At 52.3% G+C, this 24,166-nt stretch overlaps 1 protein-coding gene across 7 annotated transcripts in view; it reads left to right on the forward strand.

Moving 5' to 3' along the window:
• The window catches only part of KHDRBS3 (KH RNA binding domain containing, signal transduction associated 3), a 210,314-nt gene that overhangs the window by 178,873 nt on the left and 7,275 nt on the right, over window positions 1–24,166 (forward strand). For 2 of the 7 annotated variants that reach the window (XM_027132534.1, XM_027132541.1), the window contains one exon: window positions 6,298–6,595. The exons of 3 other annotated variants lie outside the window; for them this stretch is intronic. Coding sequence is in view for 1 of the 4 variants with exons in the window: in XM_027132541.1 (XP_026988342.1) it covers window positions 6,298–6,327 (30 nt within the window). In the remaining 3 variants the exon portion in view is untranslated. Of the gene's footprint in view, window positions 1–6,297; window positions 6,596–24,166 lie in introns of those variants that run through there. 2 more of the 7 variants (XR_003438400.1, XR_003438397.1) reach the window with 2 other exon arrangements.

Consider the following 24,166-nt stretch of genomic DNA (forward strand, 5'->3'; position numbering starts at 1 on the left):
AAGGGGAAATATATGAGCTTTTTTTTTCCTTAATCACCAAAATTAACCTGAGATAATTAAATTACTCTTAGGAAGAAAATAGTTCTCTTCACTCTCATAAGTCAAAATAAGCGTTCTGGTTTTTTTTGTTTCTTTTTTGTTTGTTTGTTTTTGGGGGTTTGGTTTTTTTTTTTTTGGTGCTTCTCTTCTTGTACAGAAAGGGAATGTGGTATGTCACATATTTTTTCAATTCGCGATGTTATATTGAAATTTTTTCACTATTTAATAAATAATTTTTTTTTTTTTTTTTTTAGCAATTGGCATATTGAATAGTAAGTGTAGGTTTCTTTAATCAGAAAGTTTGGACAGGTCCCTGGAGGGTAAATCCCCAGATAGTCTTCAGAGCTAATTCATGGGACTTGTTCAATGTTATGTTTATTTTCATTTTATTAAATAATCCACAGCTCCATTGGACTGTAAAAAAGGGGTTGTGAGCCAGAAAGGTCAGGAACCACCAGGAATGCTCTTGGACAGGAGCTCTTCCGCTTGGCTTTCTAAGGCTTCCCTTATTCGGCAAATACTCTACTGAGCCTCATTTCTCCCTGTTTCAGTAGGAGGACTTGCAGACAAGCAGCCTTCTCCTGTCCCTGAGCGCACCCTGCATCCTTCCCAGATCTTTCCCCTGGCCTTTGTCTACCCCCCTGGGATTCGTGTATCTTCTCATTTGACAACGTTTACTGAGCGCGAGTTCTTCCCCAGATGCAAAGGTCTATAGGACGTGGACCTTACGCTCAAGTAGTTCAGCATGGATGGAGGTGGTAGAGGACATACCAGCACTTGCTGCCCCTGGGCCTTTGCCCCTAGAAACCATGCCCATCCTTCAGGACTCGGCCCCACACCCTCCCTTCCGTGTCTTTAGCAGTGAAACCACGATCCCTCCTTGCTCTCTGAAATAGTGTGCTTGGTTTATACTTCTGCGTTTTAGTATTGATACCATATGACTTAGATTGGTTATAAGTTGCCATTATGACCAAGTCTGTGCTTAATCGCTTTCTGTAAATGACTTCATTGAATCCTCACAACGCTAAGAAGGTGCGTGTCATCTCCATTTTGCGGAGGAGGATGCTTAGGCTTCAAGGGGTGAGATCACCGTGTGGGACCCCAGGCCCTGTGACTGGTAGAGACAGTTTTGGACCATCCACTCTGATCCAGAGTCTTTGTCCTAACCGTGCCGTTACACTGTCCGCTCTCTGGGCTAGCACTCGCTCTCCCATTAGATTAAAGGCTCCTTGAGGGCAGGGGCTAATTCTTATGTCGCCTTGTATTCCTAGAAGTAAGCCTCACAGCACTGAGTGTTGGCAGACGCCCCTCTGCTTCTGTCCCACCCTGCCCCACATTCCTCCCTGGAGAGATTCTTTGGCTGTAGTTAGGTTCTGAATCTTGCTTTGTTCAAGACATTGCAAGTTGAGTAAGTATCAGCGTTCATGCAGACACGTTGGCTGGGCATCTGCTATGCTGCAGGCAGTGGAGACGCAGTGGTGACAACAGTCTGCTGGCGAAGTGGGCCAGTCAGGCGCCAGTGACTGGGCGGCGACAGATGTAGCGTGGGAGAGACATGGACGCCAGGCGGGGTGGCAGAGGGGGGACGGGTGCCAGCAGGGCTGTAAGGACCAGTAGAAGGCAACCATGTAGGGAAGGTCTTCTTGGGAGCAGTCGTACCCAGCTCTGTCATTTACCAGCTTTGTCACTTAACCTTACTGAACTTCAGTCTCCACTGCAGTTTCCCCATCCATACAGTGGACACAGTCGTGGAATCTAGCTCAGTATAGCTGTGAGGATTAGAAGCATGCCTGGCACAAAGCTAGGTACGTGCTCTTGCTTGTTGCTTTATGCAGATACTTGGATTATAAGAAAACACAGTTATCTAGGAAATTTCGATTGTTTAGGTAATTAGAGAAAGCTGTAGATGATGCTGTCTGTGTGGGCAAAGGGGCACATAATGAAGGATCTTGCAAGTCCTGCTAAGAAGCTTAAATACGGTGAGCCCACGTTGAAATGTAATAAATATCCCCTAGGCAGAGGTGGTGCCTTTTTCAGCCTGTGTTCCAGCAGGAACTTTGTACAGACCTCTGTTTGCACTGGTTATTGATCTGATAGCCAGATGGTGAGAGCCTTAAAAAGGGGGGGGCCTAACCTTTCCATCCTTTTGTTCCATCTCTTAGCACAGGATTTGGCAGCCGAAAGCGTTGAGCAAGAGAGTGACTGTGAAAGAATGACATTGTCGGTGCGATCAATATGATTCGTTAATAGGCCGTGTTAGGAATGGTTAGGAATAGTTCACAGAGACCCAAAAGAAGGAAGAAAAAAAATCACTCATGTAAATAGTAATAGTCTAACTCAAAATTAGACAGTGACTCTAGTCACTGTGTACAGAGAGACAGGTCCCAGAATTTAAAACAGATGATTTGATGAAAAAAATTAAAACGTAGTCAAAAATCTAATAAACCAAATTAAGCTGCTTTACAGGTTATATGTGATAAGTATAAATAATAAAGTTAGTTATTTTATATGCAAATCATATCTACTATTTATAGTGATGTACTATTTATATTGATTTATATTGTAGGAATAGAAAAGAAAAAATCCATCATTATGTTTAAAATAACAAAATCTACTTTATGCTTGATTCTGTTTCCGTCTTTGAGGAAGGCTGTGGAACATTTTAAAATCTGAATTCCATCCTCCGCTTATCTAATGGAAAATCCTTTCCGGTTGAAGCTGATTCTGGATGGGATTCTTGTTCCAGGAATCCGGTTATCTTTCAGGAAGCAGCACCAACTGCTGTGCCTGTTTTTCTCGTCTTAGTGTGAGTCCTTCCGTGGCTCCCAGCGCACCATCCTGGTCCGGCCTGCGCCTCCAGCCGCTCCCCCACCCGCCGTGCCGCTCTCAGCCTTGCTCTGCTGCAGCCTTGCTCTCGAATACCCTTCGCGGTGTTTTGATATCTGTGCCATTGTCTGCCTGAAATCACATTTCCTTACTCTTCTCCCCAGCTCTCGATACAGCTGGTCAGTGTACTGGTCTGTCCAACTTCGGAGTGAGACTTGAAGCGTCACCTCGCTCAGGAAGTCTTCCTTGGCCCAGTGTCTCCACATCTCCCTGGGTGCAGAATCCCTACTGGAGGGCCCTCATCTGCAGAATGGGGTCCTACGATTGACTGTTTACTCTCCTCTCCATCCCCCCCCCCCCCCCCCTCCGAATGTGAACATCTTCAGTGCAGGTACCATGGCTTAGCACAGCCGTCATGTAGGTGGTGAGTGAAATGAACAGGGTGGCGTGGTGTCTCCTGGTGCGGGACAGTGTAGGTTAGGACTTCACCGGCTTCATCGGGTCAAGTTAGAGTCATTCTTCCACTGGAAGAGAACTTACCAGGTTGTTAAATGTTGCTGTTTGCATATGCACGTATGTAAGAGCTCACCCGACCACCACGGCAAGATGCACGCCTTTCCTCACCTCCCCACGTCTGCTCACTGCCACACTTCCTAGCACCTAACAGGCTCTCACAGCACGGAGGTGGAACAGATGAGCGGACGCCGCTGTGGCGGGCGCGGGGCTGGAGGTGCCCTCCTGAAGCCGATCTCTGCTCGCTTGCTGACGCGTTTGTCTTTCTCACCAGCGGCACCACTTCAGGTTCTTTAAAGACGGAACCACGTCTCATTTGACTTTCCGTCCAGATCCCAGCGAGGTGCCTGGCGCAAAGCGGGGGCTGACAGTGCTCACTGAGGGGCGAATGACTGAATGAATTAATGAGCAAACGACGCTGTAATTTTTAAAATACTGGCACTGAGCCCTTCTCAATGTTAGTTCGGTTTATCAGTGGAAATGAGATAATTGACTTCTGTAACCATTGGCTTTTTCAGTGGAAAAGGAGAAGTTGGAAAACAAAAACATGCCCTATATTTAGTAGGTGATAGCATGTGCTCGGTACAAAATCCAAAACTTTGGGAAAAGGGTACAATGAAAAGTTGGTCTTAATTCCCACCCCTGCCCTCAAGCACCCAGAGGCAGCTGTTGGTCTTGGGTTTTTGGGGGGTTTTTTTTTGTTTTTTTTCAGAGATAGAAAAACATGTGCTTTGCTTCTTCACAGACTAATGGTTCCTGTTTCTAACGTACAGAACAGTACACTGTTTTATACCTGCCTTGTTTCACTTTAGAGTATGCCTTTGAGTTCGTTTTCTATCATTTTAAATTCTAAAGGTATGGTTTTTTTTTATTGGCTGAATAATATTTATATGAACACATCATAATTTAAACAACTGTTGACAAGTAGTTTTGCTTCCGGTGTTTTGCATTCATTGAAGACAGTGCTAGAAAGCACAGCCCTTCATCTCTGTTCTTGTGCACGTTTGCATACACCTGTAGAATAAGTTTCTAAGGTAGATTTATTGAGTCATTACATTTTCTTAGAGTTATTACTGTATTGCTCCCCGTAGAGGTAATGGTGTATCTTAATATGCTTTTCTGAAGGAAACTTGAACCCTCAGTGCTATACTCTCCATCACCACGTACAACTGTTAGCACCTGCTGGGCGGCAGGGGGGGGCGGCCACACAGAAAACTCACCCGCGCAGAGTGGGTTCACAGTGGGCTTTCCTTCCCACGGAGGTGGGCACGTGGTGGGCTGGATCCCCGTGTGAGCAAGTGAGTGAGGACAGCTCTGGGCGCTCGGCTGTGTCCTACAGGGATGGTGAAAGACCAGCCTTCCTCAGGCTCCCGCTGGTCTCCTCACTCCTGGAGCCTCCTTTCACGAGCCGATGGATTCTAAGGCCGACCTGCACTGGCGGGCCCTGTGCTCAGCACTGTGGACGTACCCGGGGAAGGGGAGGCCTCTGCTCTTAAGGGGCCCACGGTCTCTCTGAGGAAGCCGGCCCCCAGCTGGCCCTTCCATCCGCCGTATCTTTGCCCACCTTCTCCTCTCCTCTGGGTATCCAGAGCCTGCCAGTTCCTCAAGATCTTCTCTCTCTCCTTCTGCCCAGAGAGCCCTTGTCTCTCTTCACTCTGAGAGTACTGGCCAGTAACACCCAAGTGGCGAACCCCTAATTCTGATCTGTTGATTGATGTGTGGGTTGTCCTGCAGCCCTGAGAAGTCCTCGGGGGCCAGGAGCAAGCCCGTCATGTGTAACTTATTAAGAGCACGCAGTCATCAAGCCATTCAAGAAACAGGCACTGATGAATTAAACAGTACCCTAATGAATAGATGCACTGTATTAGCTGTTTCCTTTTTTTAAGTATTAGCCTTTAAAATAACTGTCTGTGTCTGGTTCGTCCTGGCACACCGGTGCCGTGTGCGGGGGCCAAGGCTCACTGTCCCTGGCTCCGCGAGCGGTCGTGACAGGCAAGGTGAAGGCAGAGGGTGCAGAGGCACAGGTCACGAGCTCTGGCCGAGGAAGGGCGAGGAGGGAAAGGCTTCACAGAGGAGGAGAAGCCTGAAGCGGGGTTTAAGAGTTAAGACGAAATCTTGAAGCAGACACCGGAGGAGGAGATGTCAGAGTTGCCAGGCTGGTGCAGGTTGTGGGGGAGGAAGGGAGGGGCCTCGTGTGTCTGGGGATGAGTAAGCAGTTGCTGGGAACTGAGGGGCAGGTGCCGGTGGGGGGTGGGGGGGGGGGGAGGCGGGGGGGGGGGGCGGGGCTGGGTCACATCACAGGGAGCCTCGAGGATGGTCCCCCCCTCCCCCTCTCCCTCCCCCTCCCCCCTCCTCCACGCATCTGTGACCAGAGCAGTGAGGAGCAAGCATGGCGAAGGCCGCGTCTTCTCTTGTGATTAGGTTCTGTTTTGTGTTTTGTTTCCTTCTGGTTGCCGCTTGGGTTTTGAAACAACAGTTTTTGTTGTAATTAGCACGTCAGAGTATATTGTTTGGTGTTAGTAAATAAAATTTTGTTTAAATATACCTGAAAGCTGAGTCTCATCTCAGGTGACAGGAAGGCAAGGACAGTGCCAGTGTGTATCCATAGGAAGTCGCTGCACATTTTAGTACGGGAAGTTCCGTGTGAAAAGAGGCACGGCCATCCTGAAAGCCTCCTACCCATGCATGTCATAGCAGGGAGGAGTCTGGTCATCACCGTTCTGTTTCATCACTCATCTGCCTTACTGAACACAAATATTTTATGTCCTTAATCTCTACAATTCTCTTTGCATTGTTGTTCTCATTTCTATCCAATTTCAGTTTGCCTGCTTCCTCTGCCTAAATCCTGCCATTCCCACCAGAGTGTAAATAATTTGTTACTTGAAGTATACAAATATATATCATTTTCCTCTCTTTCAGGAACTTTCCTTGCAATTATGGACTGCTTAAGAATAATCAACTCACCAACGTGCCTAGTCAGTAAATGAATTCACTTGAGAACTTGAAAATAATCACTTTTTTTTTTTTTTGTACAACTCTGTTTCATGAAATGTTTTATAAAATGGTATGCTTTTTAATTTGGAAAATCTGTTTGAGAAAGGGAAAGAAAGTCAATCTCTTTGTCTCCTCATAACAGAAAACAAATGATTTGTGTATTGCTTAACAAAGGCTGCCCATTTCAATCTCTTCTACTTTAATATAAACCTAGAAAAACAAAGGCTTGTTATTTCAGCCCAGCTCTAAATTCTGCACACTTGAGAACCATATATGGCTGCAACTCACAGCTCACAAGAAGTCAAGCCTCAGCACAAATTCCAGCTTTGAAAATGATTTATCCAACTCAATTATGGACCAATAAATACGAACATGTCATGCCAAAAGTAAGCGGCCACGTGAAAGGTTAATTATAAAGGCTTCTGCGGGAAGCAGTGGCACTGTCAGAATAGAAACCCGATTTTCATGCCTCTGTACTTTGTTGTGGAACATAAAGGTCATCATCCCCATGGACAGTATTATTCAGTTCCTTCTCTTTTCATCACTTACTGGTGCTTTGTGATTTTAATTCAGTACGCCCCGGGAGGATGCGTTTTATTTCTTCTGCTAGAAGCCCACACAACACGCTTCCTAGTCTTGGAATTTCGGAAACAGTCTTGTGCATCATTAAGTTGTCACTTTCTTACCTCAAAGACACATTCCCTCAAGGCGTTCACTTTTTACAGGGTACCGCATTGGGAGCATTGTGTTAAAAGCACAGAACAACTTCTGATAGGTTTGCTTTTCCTTATCCTCTCGTGATGCACCCTAAAGACATGATCTTCTACTCCTGCAGTTGGCACTTTTGCGTTTGTCAGATACGTGTTTCTCCCTCTCAGAAGTGCAAGGAATAAAGGCCCGCGTCCCAGAGGGCCACGGCAGTGCTGCAGTGAGTGGGTGTGGGTGCTCACCAGAGCACGGTCAGCAGTGCCCCTGTGTGGAATTAATCCTAAACCAGCAGGAACTTTAGGATGGGAGCCAGACTGTCGTAAGTGGGGAGGAATTTGAGCTCCCTTTCTGCCTGCAGCCTTTTCCCCTCCTGAGCTGCGGACACAGTCACAGAGCTGCAAGTGAAATCCCAGGGATTCGAACTGTCCACCTCACCTCCTGTCTGTCCCGCTTCTCCCAGCCTCACTCTCGCTGCCTTAGTCTTGGCCTCACACTGTGCCGCCTGTATCACTTAAATTCACTGAGCACACATTTACTGAGAGCCTGCTACATGCTGGGCACCGCCCTGCGTGTGAGAGCACAGGACAGAGCAGAGGGGCTCCTGCCTCGAGGAGCTTACATCCCAGTGGGGGGATCCAGGCCATCACCCGCAAACCAGAGGACGCCAGGCAGTGACAGAGCTGGGGGCGACAGAGCACAGTCACGGGAAGAGGGGTTAGACTTGACTTTGGGCCACAGGGGAATAATAAGGTGATGTTTCAGCCGTGACCTAGAAAAGTAAAGAAATGAGCTACGTCAAGACGCTAACAGGTGCCAGGATCCTGAGGTGGGAACAGGAGGGCTGGAGGAGCCCCGAGGATGCAGGAAGGAAGTCAGGGTGGGGGCGGGGCCTGGGTGTGGAGGGCCGTCCGGAGCTTTACTTCAGAGGGACTATCAGGCACACTGAGCCCAAGAGGAACGCTGTCCATTCGATGTATATCTCAACAGAATCACTTCGGCAACCACGTGGAGAAGCGGCGATGGTGGGGCAAGGTAGGGGGGACCTATTAGAAGCCCCTGCGGTGAAGGTCAGAGGGAATGCTGGCATGGCCCGGGGTGGCCGCCCTGCAAGTCCTGAGGACTGGCCAGACTTGAGACGCACTTAGAAAGTAGAGCCGATAACACTTAGTCTACAGGTTGGATGTGAGGTACAGAAAAGAAGGGGTTGGATGATGCAAAGATTTTGATCTAGAGCCATTGGGAAAATAGAAACTTCTTTCTGAGATGGGAAGATTGCAGAAGGGACTGTTTAAGATACAGATATGAAGTTTGAGGGGAGATCTCAGCTGGAGATGGGAATTTGAGAGCCGTTAGAATATAGATGTCTTGTAAAGGTATAGCCTGAGTGTGGACATGAGAGAACAGGCCCAGGGAACATACGACACGTACAAGTCAGTGAGATGGCGAAGAACCAGAGCCCAGGAAGGAGCTGCCGGGAGGTAAGAAGAGAACCAAGAGTCCTGCCCTCGACGGCATGTGTAGAGAGGGTTTTCCGGAGGAGGGCCGTGACCCTCTGCTGCAGGGGGCAGGTGACATGAGGAAGACTGGACACGGTAGCTGCGTAGAGGCCGTGCTGACCATGCTTTGCTTCAGAGTGAGGCCTAGGCAGATTCAGGAGAGAATGGAGCAGGCAGACCTCGGAGGTACTGGGGGTTCGCTTCCACACCACTCAGTAAAGGCAACAAACACTGCAGTAGTAAAGTGAGTCACAAAGGTTTTGGTTTCCCAGTGCGTATAAAAGTTACACTACAGTGCAGTGGAAACATGTTAAGTGGGCAACAGCATCATGTCTAAAAAAACAAGATACATACTTTAAATTAAAAAGACTTTATTGCTGAAAAATGCTAACCATCACCTGACAACGCAGGGTTACCACAAACCTTCAATCTGTAAGAAGCGCAGTATCTGCGAAGCGTAGTAAAACGAGGTCCGCCTGTGTAGTCAGCTCTTCCAAGGAGTTTGCTTTAAAGTATCGCTGGAGAGGGCTGTGGCCTCGAGATGAGAAATTTGAGAGCGTGGGAGAGAGTGAGGGCGCTGGGGAGATGCCCCGACAGGAGCACAGGAGTGGGCGTGGCCGACAGCAGCCAGATGGCAGGGCTGGGATCGGGCGGGGAGGTGGGGACAGCTCGTCAGGTACGCGCACCGGGGCGCCTGCTGCCAGGGCTGCGTGACGTCGCCCTTCAGAGGCGCGGCCAGCACCCTTGGGTGCCCGCGGCTTCTCCGATTGTTGCCCAGGCCCTCCGCGATTTGGCCCCTACCGACCCCTCCAGCCTGAAATCCCCCCTGCGACGACCATCCTCAGGTGGCTCTAATTCTGTACGCCAGCTGGGGGCAGGGCCTAGCTCCCCACTCGGCCGCCCTGACGCTGCGCACCGTGTGCCCCCGTGCGTCCCCCTCACGGGGGGCTGCTCGAGGCCCTTCGCCCGGACCGTCGGTACCCGTTCATTGCGTTTCACCTCAGCACACGCGTCCTGTCGGCCTGGTCACCCCTCTGCTTGCTCCGTGCTCCCTGCCATTTCAGGACGTGGCAGGGAAAAGGAAATGATGACATACACACAGCTCAGAGCCCCAGGCCCTCACTGCGTGGCCCCCGGGGAGGGAGATCTGGGACCCGTTTGCATCACAGGGATCTGGAAGCGCTGAGGTTCTGCCAACTCGTGTGTCTCCTTTAAGACTTGGTGCCGGAAGCTCTGCCCCAGAGACCCCGCCTGGTTGTCACACTGCGTTAGAGTCACTGGCCTCCTCGTGGGTGCTGCGCTGGCTTCAGGGCTCTGCAGGCCCCACTGCATCCCAGGTGACAGTGTCCTCAGCTCAGCCCCGGGCCAGGCCCCTAACGGGCTGGGGAGGAGGTGTGAGAGGGTGCGGCTAGCCCTGAACAACTGGACAAAAGTCTTTCGATTTGAAATTCCACTTTACTTTTCTCCAGCTAAGCTGGTTTTGGTCCGTCTCAGCGGGGCTTCCTCCTTGGCCCGTCCGTCAGCAGCAGCTTTCAAGCATGGCAGGCTGAGATAGCCATTCTAGCGTTTGATTTTTAAAGGATCTGAGCGACTTCCCGTGGTTTTAAAAATAACAGCTGATGGCGTCTTCAGTGTGTATTTAACTGTCTTCAACCCTTAGAGCTAGCTTTTTAAAGGGATGCTTTGGTGGAGTTGTGAAAATCACGACCACGATGCCGAAGGACCTCTGCTTTCTGCTAGTCCGACGGCCCTGCCTTCGGTGCGACTTAAATCTTGCAAAGTGGCCCAGGCCTGGTGCTTTTGCATTGCATTATGGGAAGCTCCGACAAATGGATGCTTCTGTGCAGAAGCTAAGAGCTTGTTGTCCGTGTTCCGGCTCCGTGGTGATTTCGAGTCCCTCCCCGGGCCGCCTGGCTCTGGCCTCTCTCCCGGTGCCCATGTCCGTGCCCACCTTCCTGCCTTTAGCCAGCACCTTCCCCAGCAGCCTGTCCCAGATGGCTTGCTGTCCTGCTCTGCCCTCACCCCAAACGCTCTTCCTCCAAATTGTCCCTCATTTTGGCTCATGGAGGTGACCCAGCACAGGGCATCCTCTGGAGGCACAGCGCACTCCCTTCAGTCCATACCTGGGTGCACTTGTTATCAACTGCCGTGTAACCGACCACCCCAGGACTTAGCAGCTTAACAGAACAAACATTTACAATGTCACACATTCCCTGAGGGTCGAGAATCAGGGACTGTTTCTGGCTCAGAGTCTCACGAGGGTGCGAACCGTCAGCAGGGGCTGCGGTCCCTGGAGGCTGGAGAATCCACTCACCGACTCACTCACGGGGCTGCTGGTGGGAGGCTCTGGCCCTTGTCCCACGGGCCCCTCCACAGGCCGCCCGAGGGTCCTCACGACACGGCGGCCAGCCTCCCGCAGAGCAATAGGTCCAAGAGAGTCCCCAAGCGAGGGGGCCACAGGCTCGGCCCTGATTTCAGAAGTAACATCACGTGGCTTCCTCCACGGCCTGTGGGCCCTTCCCCCCCCCCTCCCCGGCCCCCCCCCCCCCCGCGGGACAGTGTGGCCGGGGGACTGCTCCGGGCTCCCCCATCCCCAGGGGGGCCACTTGACACCTCTGTGTCCTCCCCCACAAAATGGGGAGAGTCGTGCCCCCCTCCCGGGTCGTCAGGAGGAGGCCTGGCACGTGGTAAGCTCTCGGCAGCTGTCAGCTGCGCACTAGGACGGGAAGAACCCTGACTGACTTGCGCGCCTGCGCAGAGGCACTTCCCAGGGGGACCGTGGACGCCACTCTCCGTCCCTCCCCAGGTGAAGAGCCTCAGCCTTCATTTCCATGACAGTGACCTCCTGAGGGCAGGACAAGGACTCGCCTCCCCACGACACTCACCACGACAGCAGGCTCCTGTGAAGTGCCCGCCAGGTGCAAGGGCCCCTTCCACCCACCAGCGAGTGGTCCCCCAGCTGCCGGGCACGCACTCGGCGCGCCGGGTGCAGCCCCTGCAGTCCTCAGGTGTGGGTCACAGCCTTCCCTTGACCCTCGAGGCCCCCGAGGGGGCTTCAGCCCAGCTTCCCCGCTGGTTGCAGAGCCATCACTCCCAGAGGCCCTGGCCTCCTCCGCCCCAGGACCCCATACCCCTGGCCGCCGGCTGGGCCCTGCCTCGACCGGTCTAACCAGCCGGGAGCGAGAGGCTGCCCACCGAGTGACTCGTCACCCACTTCTCCCAGTAGCAGACCACCGCGGTTCCAGACAGAGGCGCCCGGCCCCGTGGGTGTCGTGTTAACCCCCGATGTCCTATCACCCTTAACCCCTGGCTGCTTCTCCAGAGCCAGGCCCAGGCTTCCCCGTTCCTGTCCTTCCCCATCAGCTGAGCCATGTTGAAGCTCTCTGAGCCTCGGTTCTTCCATCGCTAAGACGGAGATTCTCTGTCACCACCTCGGGGTGCGGTGGAGGGACTCTCAGAAGCCAGCAGTTGGGGTGATAGGGTGGGGCCGGGGGCGGGCTGAGCACCTGCACTGTGCGGGGTGTGGGGAGGACGCACCCACCCTCACGTGGGCGGGAAGATCACACAGGGTTTCTAAAAACCAGAGCCCCTTTAGGCTAGCCCGGGCTAGCCTCACGTGGTATTTCTGCTCAGCAAAATGTAGGACGATCTCCCCAAACAAAATGCTATGCTGTGCTCATTCCCTCGCCCAAGGCCGGGCTCCTAGGGAAGCCGCCGGCGGCTGTCGAGGGGACATCAACGTCAACACCCAAAGCGAATCATAACACAACGGTGCAGGCAGAGGGGATTGGATCTGCTTCCCTTTGCGGGCAGGAAGTTCATGATTTCCAAAGATGATGATGCAGGGGGCAAGATCCAAAATCTTCCAAAGAGGGACGCGAAGGGCAAGTCCACCGGGCAGCTGAGTCCAGAGCCACTCGGGCCCCCCGTGGTCGCCACGGTGCCGTCTGCAGAGCAGCTGCAGGGGAAGCCCCAAGCCCAAGACGATCCCAGGAGCGTGGGCCCTGTGTAGGCCTCTCCGCCTGGATTCTCTGGATTGAAAGGGATTCCGAGTTCATGATGGGAATCCACAGACTATTTTCATAATGAACACACATGCTCTATCTGTCGTTCCTAAGGCTGTGCAGGCTTGATCCAGGAGAGCTGGGCCTTCCCTTGCTTAACTTCTCCATCTTAAACCAAATGGTGCAACTGTATCACAGAATATTCACCTCCCTAGATACTTCTTCCTACACGTCTATTATACTGAATAATTTAGGTCAAGCTGTAGATACCTTAGGAACACTTTTGCATTAACTATCAAGCGGTGTGCCTATTTTCTCTGCTTCTGACTTGCCAACAACAAGTGTTGTTAGATTATTTTCCCAGTGTTTTAGGTTATTTACATCTGCTACCAAATAACGCTACACGATTATCCACATTTCTGATTGCACGATAAGCAGGGGACCTGCAACCTCAGCCCGCGCTCCACGTGCCCTGGGTCTGCTGGGGCGTGGAGCCGTGGAACCGAGGCACAGGCCCCGGGGTTTGCCCCAGTCCCCACGGTTCTTTATCGCCTCCCACCCAGGCCGCTGCAGGCATTTGCTGGTAACTATTTGGCCTCATTTGCTATTTGCATTTGAAGTCCATGGCCCAAGCAATAAGGTTTTGTTCCATTCTTTCTTCTGCGTGCTATGAAGGAATCAAGTTAGCTGGAAAAGTCACAACCCAGTCCTCCCTCTGTGTCACAACAGGATGGTGACTTGCACCGTTAAGCAAAACATACTCCTTACACCTCCTGGCTCACTGTGAGCTCAGCAGGGGCAGGACTCAAGAAACAAGCAGTGCCTTGTCCGGGTTCCCCGTGGGTCAAGGGGAGAGGATCCCCCGAGCAGACGGCACCCAGCGCGGGAGACTGTCAGGGGCATCCTCCACCCGCCCTCGGCTGCAGCAGCCCCTGCAGGTGAGAAGGGAGGGGCCCTGCCACACTGGCCAGAGATGCCAGGAGACATGCCCCCACCTGAGCAGGAGCCTAACGCACAAAGCTGACCCTGCCCCCCACCGAGCAGGGCCGCGCGCAGCACCGGCCTCCGCACGTCCAGACACTCCCGCACCCGGCGGGGGGGGGGGTGCGGGGCTTCTTTCAACCGCGCAGGCTCTCGTTCTACTACTTTGCTTTAAGGTTGCGCCGCGCAGAGCCTCCGTGGAGACAGCGGCTCCGGGGTCTCGGGCTCCTCTTCGCCCTTGTTCATGCCCAAGGCTCTCGTCTCCTTTCCTTCGGCGTCAGAGGCCATCCCCCATCTGGAGAGCTGTCCCCTTGATCCGCGGCCGCAAGGCTCTCCCAGGCACAGGGCAGGCACCCTCGGTACCCTGCGGGGTGGATCCCAGGCAAAGAGGTGCATCAGGGTCCCCTATCCCGCCTCCCAGGCAGGCCCCCCAGGAGGGGGCGGGCAGAGAGGGGCCCCGCACTTCCCAGGGTCTCTTCATGGTGTCAGGGCCCACGGCGCTCGTCCCAGAGAGAATGGTCCTTGGGGACGTGAGGTGGAGCCCCTGGCGTGATGGACAAATCCCCTGAGACTGACCTGCCACTCCTCCCAGCTCTGCCACCCGCTGGCCTCCTGATCTGGGGACAGTCCCCTGCCGCCCAGAGCCTCGGGTCCTTCAGTGGACGAATGGACGAGAACACTAGTCTCGGGGGGATTGTCGAAAGAATCAAAGGGAAACCAGGTCCTGCCCGGGCTGGGTTCTGGGGCTGAGCCAGGACCCAGGTGGAGGTGGCGCGGCGCGTGGGCGGCCAGGTGGCCTGTGACCTGCAGCTGCGGTTGGTGCTGGGCCAGGCGGGGCTGAAGAAGCAAAAGGGGAGAAGAGGCGGGAACAGCGCTGCCCCAGCTCGCAGCTCTGCAGGCCGGAGCTGGCGCTTGTCTGCTGCGTAGTGACTTTCTATTTTTAGACGGCAGTGTGCTTCTCAGATCGTGACCTGCTTTGTAAATAGACGCTTCACGGAAGAGATGGGCCGCGCTGGGGCCGGGGGCGGGCGGGGCGCGGGGCGGGGCGCGGGGGGCGGGGCTGATGGGAGGGGGCCTCCCTCCGCCTCCAAGATAGAAACTCTCCTTGAGTGAAAAGCTGCGAGAAAATCAGTGAGTGGGGAGAGGACCAAGCGGTCTCCGGGGCCTCACCCTCTCTTCTGGGGCCACTTTGAGGGCACTGGGTGCGTAAAAGTTGTTTGCTTGGTTTTATTAGCATTGTAGTAAACGCAGCCAAAAAGGTAGAGAAGAGGGGCCCGCTGGTCACGGCCAGCCCAGCCTGACGAAAAGAGGGTCAGACCGAGATCCAGGAGGAAGGAAGGGACTTCATCTCGGGGCCACTTCCCGGGGCTGGGGGCGGCGCTGGGCGACTGGGACAGTGGTGTGTTCGGTCACCCATAACCCTACAGTGTCCCCTCTCCACTCCTGGGGGATCTTCCCTCCCCTCCCCCCCCCCCCAGACGCTGACTGGCCCGAGATCCGGTCAGGCCGGGGCACCTCTGGGACAGCAGGTCCCCTCCCGCTCTTGGCGGGCCGCACAGCCCCACTCCTGGCATCTGGCTCTCGCTGATGACAAGTGAGGGGCAGCGGCAGGGCCACTACTGGGGCTCAGTAGTTGTGGCTCACGGGCCTAGTTGCTCTGCGGCATGTGGGATCCTCCCAGACCAGGGCTCGAACCCGTGTCCTCTGCATTAGCAGGCAGACTCTCAACCACTGCACCACCGGGAAAGCCCAGATTTGCTTATATATTTATCAACTTATTTGCTCACCGTCTCTTCTGAGGGACTTTCTGCTTTCAGAGGATTTTTTTTTTTTTTCCTGAAACTTTTCCTTCAGAATTTCCTTCAGCGAAGGGCCACTGGTCATAAATGCTCCTGGTTTGCGCTTGTCTGGAAAATGTCTTGACTGCATGCTCCGTTTTAAAAGATTTTCGCTGAATATGGTTTTAGGTTGACAAACGTTTTCTCTCAGGACATTTGTGATATTATCTCATTGTCCTCTGCATTTCACTATTGCTACCCAGAAGTCAGCTCTCAATCTGTGCTGGTTCCGTGAGAGGGAATCTGTCTTCCGTCTCTGGAAGCTTCTAGAATCTTTGTTTTCAGTGTTCTTCACTTTCAGCCTGGGTGTTTTCTTGTGGTAGGCTGAGCTTCCTGAATCCTGACCTGTCTTTCATCATTTCTAGAAAATTCTTAGATTTTCTCTTCAAAATTTCTTCTTCCCCATATTCACTGTTCTGGAAATTTGATCATAAGGTTGTAAAAAGCCTTTTCACGTGCGTCTTCTCGGGTTTTTTTGGGGTTTTTTTGTTCTTTTTTTTTTTTTTAATCTTGCTTTTATATTTTTCAGCTTGGTCTCTTTATGCTACATTTTGAGGCAACTTCTTCAGAATGATCTTCCTGTTCATGAATTCTCCCATCGTCTGTAGCCAATCTGCAGTTTGATCTGCTGAGTTTTAAATTTCAGTTATTATTTTTTCGATTTAGAGAAGCACTGCTTTTTAGATCTGCTTGTCAATTTGACCATCTCCTATTCCTGTGCATAGTTTCTTTTATTCCTTTAAACAGTAAATGTATAAATGACACGGTGTCTAATTATTTGTGGGTCTGGTTCCACATTAACAGCGTTTTGTTTCCTTAAGTGTTTTGAGATTTTTTTAATTGTGAATTCATGTTCCTTGGATATTATCTGTAGAAATTCTCCCAGTACTGGAATGAGGTTGCATTCTTCTAGAAATGGTTCGTATTTGCTTTACTTTAAAATGAATTCTAAGCTTGTGATTGGTTATGGACTGAACTGTGTCCCCCTCAAATTCATATGTTGAGGCCCTAACCCCCAGTGCGACTATATTGGGAGATAAGGTCTTTAGGGAGATAAGGTGAAATGAGGTCATAAGTGTGGCGCCGAATCCAGTAGGACTGGTGTCCTTACAAGAACAGGAAGAGACACCAGAGCGCTCTCTCTCTCTCTCTCTCTCTCTCTCTCTCTCTCTCTCTCTCTCTCTACGTGTACACAGAGGAAAGGCCATGTGAGGCAGAGAGAAGGGACCTCGCACCAGAAACCAACCCTCCAGGAACCTTGATCTTGGGCTTCTAGCCTCCAGAACTATGAGAAAACAATTTCCACTGTTTAAGCCCCTGCTCTGTGGCATTTTGTGATGGCCGCCCTTGCAGACGAAGGGTCTTGGAACTACAGGTGGAGTAGTAGTTTGGTCTGCAAGTATGTGTGGAGCTGGTTGGTGGTTGCGGATCCTCAGGGGAGGTTTCTCTCTACCCCGTGCTGAGGCAGGTAGCAGTGGGTAGAGTCTCCTGCTGCCCCTCTGCAGGGTGTGCTTTTCCTTTTTCCCCGTTTCACACATATGGAACACATCCTAGCGCTTTGGGATTCCAGCTTCATTTAGACTCTCCTGTCAGACTTTCCGCCGGCCGGCCCTACATTTTCCTTCTCCTGGGCAAGCTGCATGTCTGTCTGCGGGGAGGATGAATGTTGCAGACAGGTGCCTGAGTGCCCCAGGGAACCCCACTTCCTGGCATCCCCTGCCCCTCTGACATTGACTCTTGAGTTTGGCCGCATGACTTGATTTGGCCAATGGTCACATTAGCCCCTGTGATGCCAGCAAAGGCTTTAAATCTGCCTCCGTGTTGGGGCTTGTCCTCTTGGAAGGCTGCCCCCGAGAATCCAGTTGCCATGCTCTAAGAAGTCCAGGCTATCGGCTGGTGGACACAAGGATTCACCCAGAGGCCACAGGAGTTGAGACAGCACACAGAGAGTCGGGCCACGTGGAGGAGAGCCAGGGCTCCCCAGCTAAGCTCTCAGCTGAAGGCAGCAGCGTGAGCTGCTCCACCAACCCAGAAGCAGAACCCCTTTCTCCCCGACCTCTGTGTTCCAAGTGCCAACCCGGGCCCGGGCCCGGACGAGGAGGCCTGCAGTGCATGTGTGTTTGGTTGCTGAGGGAGAATGAGGAGAAATAGTAAACATGTTTTCAGCCACTGAGCTCTGGGGAGGGCACTCTGCTGGACAGGTGACCTAGTCGATGAGAACTGACCTCCGTCTCCTGTCTCCTCGGAGCGCAGGGCACACGTCGGAGGATTAAAGGAGAGGCTGGTGGGGGAACTCTTCTCTTGGCTATTGCCCTCACATCCTCAGGTTTTAGGGATGCGTGACAGCTTCGTCTCTCACTCACTGGGGACTTAAGTCGGCAGTGTCTCCCCTCTGCCTCCTTTTCTTCATTCAGACACAAAGGCTTGGACCACTGGTTCTTCTCCGAGTTCCTCGGGTCCTTTGCAAACCCAGCCTCCGGTGTTTCCCATCTTACTAGGACCTCAGGGAGCTAAGAACAGAAATCAAAAGTGCCACCCTGGCCTTGTGAGTTTGGTCCCAGCCGTGACTGGAACACGCCTCGGGCAGGCACTGACCAGAGACTCATGGGGGCAGCAGGGAGCCCTGCGCCCTCTTGGGAGGTTCTGCTGCCTTTTCCCCCAGCCAGGCCAGTGGACGGGTAGGGCCTCCGTACAGAGGGCACCAGGGCAGGGGCTTTGCAGCTGAGATCAAAGTGTGAGGGCAGCTGACCCTTGAACGCCGGGAAGTTTGCCCCAGCACAGGGCCTGAGAGGAGAGCAGGAAGGGAAGCATGGCTTGTGGCGGGAGGACAGGTCAGAGTGGCAGCAGGGCCCATGGCACGGACAGCCTTCGAGGCCATGGGAAGAGTCAGGCACCTTCCTCGACGGTGACGAGAAAGCAACGAAGAGGGTCATGGTTTGTCTTCTGCTTTAGGAGATCACTGGTGACTGCTGTGTAGACACAGGCTTTTGGGAGGCGAGAATGGGCACTGGGATCGAGGGGCCAGACGACCACAGACGAGAGGGCTCACCTGGGCCTCTGGATTAATTTTCATTTGCTGCAAGTTAGCTTCCTTCACACGGGGGCTTCTGTTCACTTTCAGCTTCTGAGCTTCATACCCCATGGCCTCCATCATCAGAGGCAGGTGAAGTGTCCACTGTAGCTGGAAGTTCCTGGGTGACAGCTCTGCTGGGCCTGGGTCCAGTTGGCTTCCTAGCCCTAGAAGAGGGAGGGGGGCTGAGGATAGCCCTGGAGCTGCAGCTGTGGTGGGGAGGGGCGGTTTCCAGGCGAACCGGGCTGGGACTGGGGCCTGGGTATAGAGTCCCACCAATCCCACTGTTCCGCCACTGAGCCTGGGGGACTCAGGCTGGGGGGTCGTGAGCGCTAGGGAGTAGAGGCAAGGTCTCTCAGAGAGAGACACACACAGGAGCAGAGACACAAAAAGAGACAGAGAGAGCCAAAAGTCTAACCTGGAGAAGCCATACCTGTTAGTAGTCCAAAGAGCAAGGCCAGGGTCAGGCTCAGGAGGCATAGATGGCAGATTGGAGCGAGCATGGGCGCCAGGGGAGGGTCCCTGGCTAGTGCTGGGCTGGAGGAGCCCCTCATGTTGTGTTGCAGGCGTGGTTCTGTGTGGTCTGACTCAGACCTTCTTGGCTGCAGCAAGCCTGGAGGGAAGGGATCAGTGACCGGTCCCTGAGAAGCCTGGGAAGTCTTCCTGGAGGAAGCAAGATTTCTTTTGTGAGTTTTTTATTTTTGTATTTTTTTGGGTTTTTTTTTTGCGGTACGCGGGCCTCTCACTGCCGTGGCCTCTCCCATTGCGGAGCACAGGCTCCGGACGCGCAGGCTCAGCAGCCATGCCTCACGGGCCCAGCCGCTCCGTGGCATGTGGGATCTTCCCGGACCGGGGCACGAACCCGCGTCCCCTGCATCGGCAGGCGGACTCTCAACCACTGCGCCACCAGGGAAGCCCTTCTTTTATGAGTTGAGTTGGCTTTTCTTTCCTCTCTGGACTCATTGGCCCTCGTTTTTGTTTCTCATCGCCGCTGCTTATAAAGTAAAGAGATAGAGGTGCAAAATGCAGCCACAGCAGCAGGTGCCGGCCCTCACCGAGCTCTCACTGTGATAATCAACTTACGTAGGATTTAGCACTTCCACAACCTTATGATATTTGTGTTGTTAAACCCATTATATAGAAGAGAAAACTGGGGCTCAGATAGAATAAGAACTTGTCCAGGGCTCCACGTCCAGTGAATGGCGTGACAGCTGAAAAGCCTGACCCCAAGCTTGGACTCGTATCTCCTCAGCGGTCTGCTGCCGACTGGGAGTGGGGACACGATAAATACATCTCCATAACTATATAGATCACTTTCTTGGAAGTAGGCCTCGCTTTTCCCTCCTGGGACAAGCAAACTCTGCAATTATTGCTACAGGTAGTGCTGTTGTTTCTGAACTCTTGTCAAGAAGATCAATTGGCTCGTCTCCATAGTTCCAGCTCTCTGCGAACTTCAATCATTTGGCAATTATCAAGTCTTTCAGCCCAGTAATTATTTTCCTTGCTGCTCTCTTTAATTTCTCCTGTTCCCTTGGTGAACTTGTAAGAGAAGGGGATGAGGTGACCCACAGTAATATGAAATTCTGCATCTCAGGGGCTCTGGGGGGATGTATAGAACCACAGCCGCGCTCTCCATGAACCCTGCTGAGAAGGAAGGGCAGGCCAAGGGGTTCCAAGGGCCCCCGGGGATGGGGGGGGACCCAGATCTGAATCTCTCCCTGACTTTGATGGCCTTGACACTTTGAAAACGTCAGGCCAGTTATTTTGTCAGCAGCCCTCACTTCAGGCTGACGTTCCCTCAAGGTTGGGTCAGGCCCCTTGGACAGGAATGTCACAGAAGCGGTGCCGTACTTGTGGCTTCCACTTGTCCCATCATTTTGAACATCTGGGTAGGACGGGATGTCCAGATCTCCTTTACTTCCCATTTCGAGCAAATTCTGTGAGGAGATTACATTCAAAATATGTCAATAGCTGTTGCTCAGGAAGGCCCGATTCCTTTAAGACAAGGGTATCTAGAAGCCAAGGGCTGGGTGAGAGGTGTGCCTGGTGTTAATGGAGTATGGCTGCCTGGTGGCATCAGACATTTACATGGATGTTTGTTTCTAATTCTATCTGTATGTACTGAAAACCGTGAGTTGGGAATTCCCTGGCGGTCCAGTGGTTAGGACTCAGCGCTTTCACTGCTGAGGGCCTGGGTTCGGTCCCTGGTCGGGGAACTAAGAACTAAGATCCCACAAGACATTCAATTCCAATCCAACCCCAGAGAGTTTATTCTAGCTTTCACTCTTCCTGTATTTGTAAGTCCAGTGGTGAGAAACCTGATTTCCCTCCATCCTCCTTAACGTATTCATTTATTTATCAACCCTCCTGTCTGTGAAATCTCCTCTATTCATTCCCACCACCTCCCCCAGGCTCTGACTTCTCCTGTCAAGCTGCCCCACCATGAGGCTGTCCTCTTCCCCCAGCTTGGGTTCCACGCCATGCTGGCCGTGTCCATGCCAGGCTGCCCTCCTCACCCCTTTCGGGCTCTGACACCTCACACAAGGCTCCCCTCTCAAATGTGCAGGTTGTCCTGTGCACACTGCTTTTTGATGATCTTTTTATGTATCTTTCTTCCCCACTGGGCTCAGCAACTCTTCAAAGCTTGGAATGTATCTAATGCATCCTTATACACTGTTACTTGTTCCAATGCCAGGTACACAGAAGGCACTCAGCAAATGCTTGTTGGGTACATGAAGGAAGGAAAACATGGGTCAAGGCTCAGAGGCATGAAGGAGGGAAGAAGTGAGTGGATCGGTACTGAGGGAGCAGAGCCAGGAACAGGCAGCAGGGGAAGGGGGCCAAGGTCAGATCACAGAGAGCTCAGGACTCTGTGGAAAGAAGCCATTCCCAGGCCTCGGGACAACAGAGTTCGTGGGCATCTTTTGGGCTGAAAGGGACAGGTCAGCTCTGCGCTCTGGTAGCAGCCCTCTGGCTGCCTCCCTGCCCCCCTGATCCCGAGGATGCTCTGGCTGGGACAGAGCGGAAAACCCAAGGGCCTCCAGGTGGCCCAGTAGCGATGCTACTGCTCCCTTCCACCCAGACTTTCAGTCCCAAGGTTCCTTCTGCAAATGGGAATGCAGGCCCCCTCAGATGTGGTATTTTTGATGTTCTCATGTATAGATGCATTAAAAGGAAAGCTGCTTTTCATACTTCGTCTACTCTCCTGTACAGTCTCGGCTTCATTTCCAATTCCCTACCCGAGTGTCCTCATTTCCTCCTTGATGGATTGCTTGATTCCATCCTGACCGACTTGCTGCTGAAGGAAAGCTCTTCAGGGCCGGGTTTTCTTTTTTTTCTTTTTCAATCTTAGAAGTAGCTGGGGAATCTTGGTAGGGTTCAGTGAAGGTGGGATTCACAGCCTGGGATTTGTTTTCAGACCCTACACAGCATCCTGCCCCCGCCTGGTTTGGGGCTGACTGTGGACACTTTAAAAGAAAACTCAGGGGGCTTCCTTGGTGGTGCAGTGGTTGGGAATCCGCCTGCCAATGCAGGGGACACGGGTTCGAGCCCTGGTCTGGGAAGATCCCACATGCCCCGGAGCAACTAAGCCCGTGTGCCACAACTACTGAGCCTGCTCTCTAGAGCCCGTGCTCCACACCAAGAGAAGTCATCGCAGTGAGAAGCCCACACACCGCAACAAAGAGTAACCCCCTCTCACCACAACTAGAGAAAGCCCACGCACAGCAACGAAGACCCAATGCAGCCAAAAATAAATTAAATAAATACATTTTTTTTAAAAAAGAAAAGCATTAAATATATATATATAGATCTTAAAAAGAAAACTCAGGGATAGGACAAACGGTTACCGGGTGCTACGTCCTATGGCCATTGTCTCTGCTCTGATAAATCCATTTGCTTTCTTCTGGAGAGAAATGGTTATTATTGACTTGGCTGTTCTCCATTTTTGCCTTGACGTCTAGGTTGCTCAGGCTGCCATTCTTCCATTTATAGACACATCTACCTTTTACAGACCAGAGACAGCTTAAGGATGCTGTCAAGAACCCGGGTCCTTTCCTTCTTTCTACTCTGTCTCCTTAGTGCGTTTTGAAGTCCTCCATGTCACAGGATTTCTGACCTCCTCACATAGCCAAATAAAAAATCAAGACTAGGGGCTTCCCTGGTGGCGCAGTGGTTGGGAGTCCGCCTGCCGATGCAGGGGACGCGGGTTCGTGCCCCGGTCCGGGAAGATCCCACATGCCGCGGAGCGGCTGGGCCCGTGAGCCATGGCCGCTGAGCCTGCGCATCCGGAACCTGTGCTCCGCAACGGGAGAGGCCACAACAGTGAGAGGCCCACGTACCGCGAAAAAAAAAAAAAAATCAAGATTAGAAAAGACAGGGCTGAGGCTTTCTATTTGTGCATCTGTATCTTATCAGAGAGAAATGTTCCTCGGAAGCCTCAACAGGTTTGCCCTCCACTCTCACTGGCTGGCATTGATCACATGACCACTCTTAGTGGCAAGGGAGCCTGGGAACTTGAGGACCTGCCTTTGGAACCTCTGTCATTGAGAGGCAGGTTTTGCTGGTCAAGAAGGAGGGAGAGAAAGGTAGCTATTGGATTCAAGTAGCTTCCTGTGCCCAGCGCTCGCTGGCCAACCCCCCTTCCACCCATCGTGGGAAAGGCTCTCCAAGGAAGTACACTTGATGGGGCCACTGGCTGGGGATGGTGAGCGCTCCTCCCTGCCTTGGTTCCCTCTCTTCCCTCTCGCTAGAGTGCGAGCCACATGATTGCCTCCCCAGGGTTGAGATTATCGCATGCAGTAGGTGCTCAATAAACGTTGATGAAATGAACAAGACAGGGGCTGAAAATCACAGCTATCTGGGAAAAACCCTGTTAGCATCAAACATTGCCAGGAAAATGCCTTTTGAAACAGATTTTTGTTCTGGGGAGAAATTTGCCATAAGGTCCAGTTCAGATAACCAGACCAAGGGAGTAGCTGGGGATTTGGGACTTTATCAAATCTTCCCTGGAACCCGTGGAAATAGGGGATTGGTGGGGTGCAGGTGCAGCTGGGGAGAGTGGAGGGGCTTCCCACTTTAGAGCATGAGGAAGTGTGTCAACCTTGGGGATCTGGGTCTAATTTCTGTGATGTGGTGGGAAACGTACAAGCTGGGGTTCACATTTGGCTCCTTACCCACCTGTGCAAGCCTGGAAGAGACACTCACCCTCTCTGATCTTAGTGCTCATCAGTCAACAGAAACAGGGGATAGTAGCAGCCTGCCTTTCCTGGCTATTTCAGAATCTACAGGAGGGAGCTCTAGAATAATTACCATGTCCTGGGATCTTTCAATAAATGTTAGTGACAATAATAACCAGGAATATTAATACTCGCTATTATTGTTCTTAAAAGCCAATTTGCATTTACTGTGTGTTCAATGAATTATTCTGGCTGGTTTAATTTCCTTTTGATACTCAAAAGCACAGGAAAGTCCCTACCGCAGACAAGAAGTCTCCCTCAATGAACTCTGTACGTTGAAGAGTCAATAAGGGCAGGGAACGGGCATTTTTTTGCCTCACGTTTTTATGATCTCATCATCTGCTCCGGTTTTTAGATGGGAACATGTGATTGTCAATTAAGAATCTGAAAAAGAGTTCCCTTTGTTAAACACACACACACACACACACACACACACACACACACACACACACACACACAC

Source organism: Aethalodelphis obliquidens, unplaced genomic scaffold (assembly GCF_003676395.1).
Source record: "Aethalodelphis obliquidens isolate GAN/ISIS:26980383/991018 unplaced genomic scaffold, ASM367639v1 scaffold41, whole genome shotgun sequence".
NCBI lineage: Eukaryota > Metazoa > Chordata > Mammalia > Artiodactyla > Delphinidae > Aethalodelphis > Aethalodelphis obliquidens.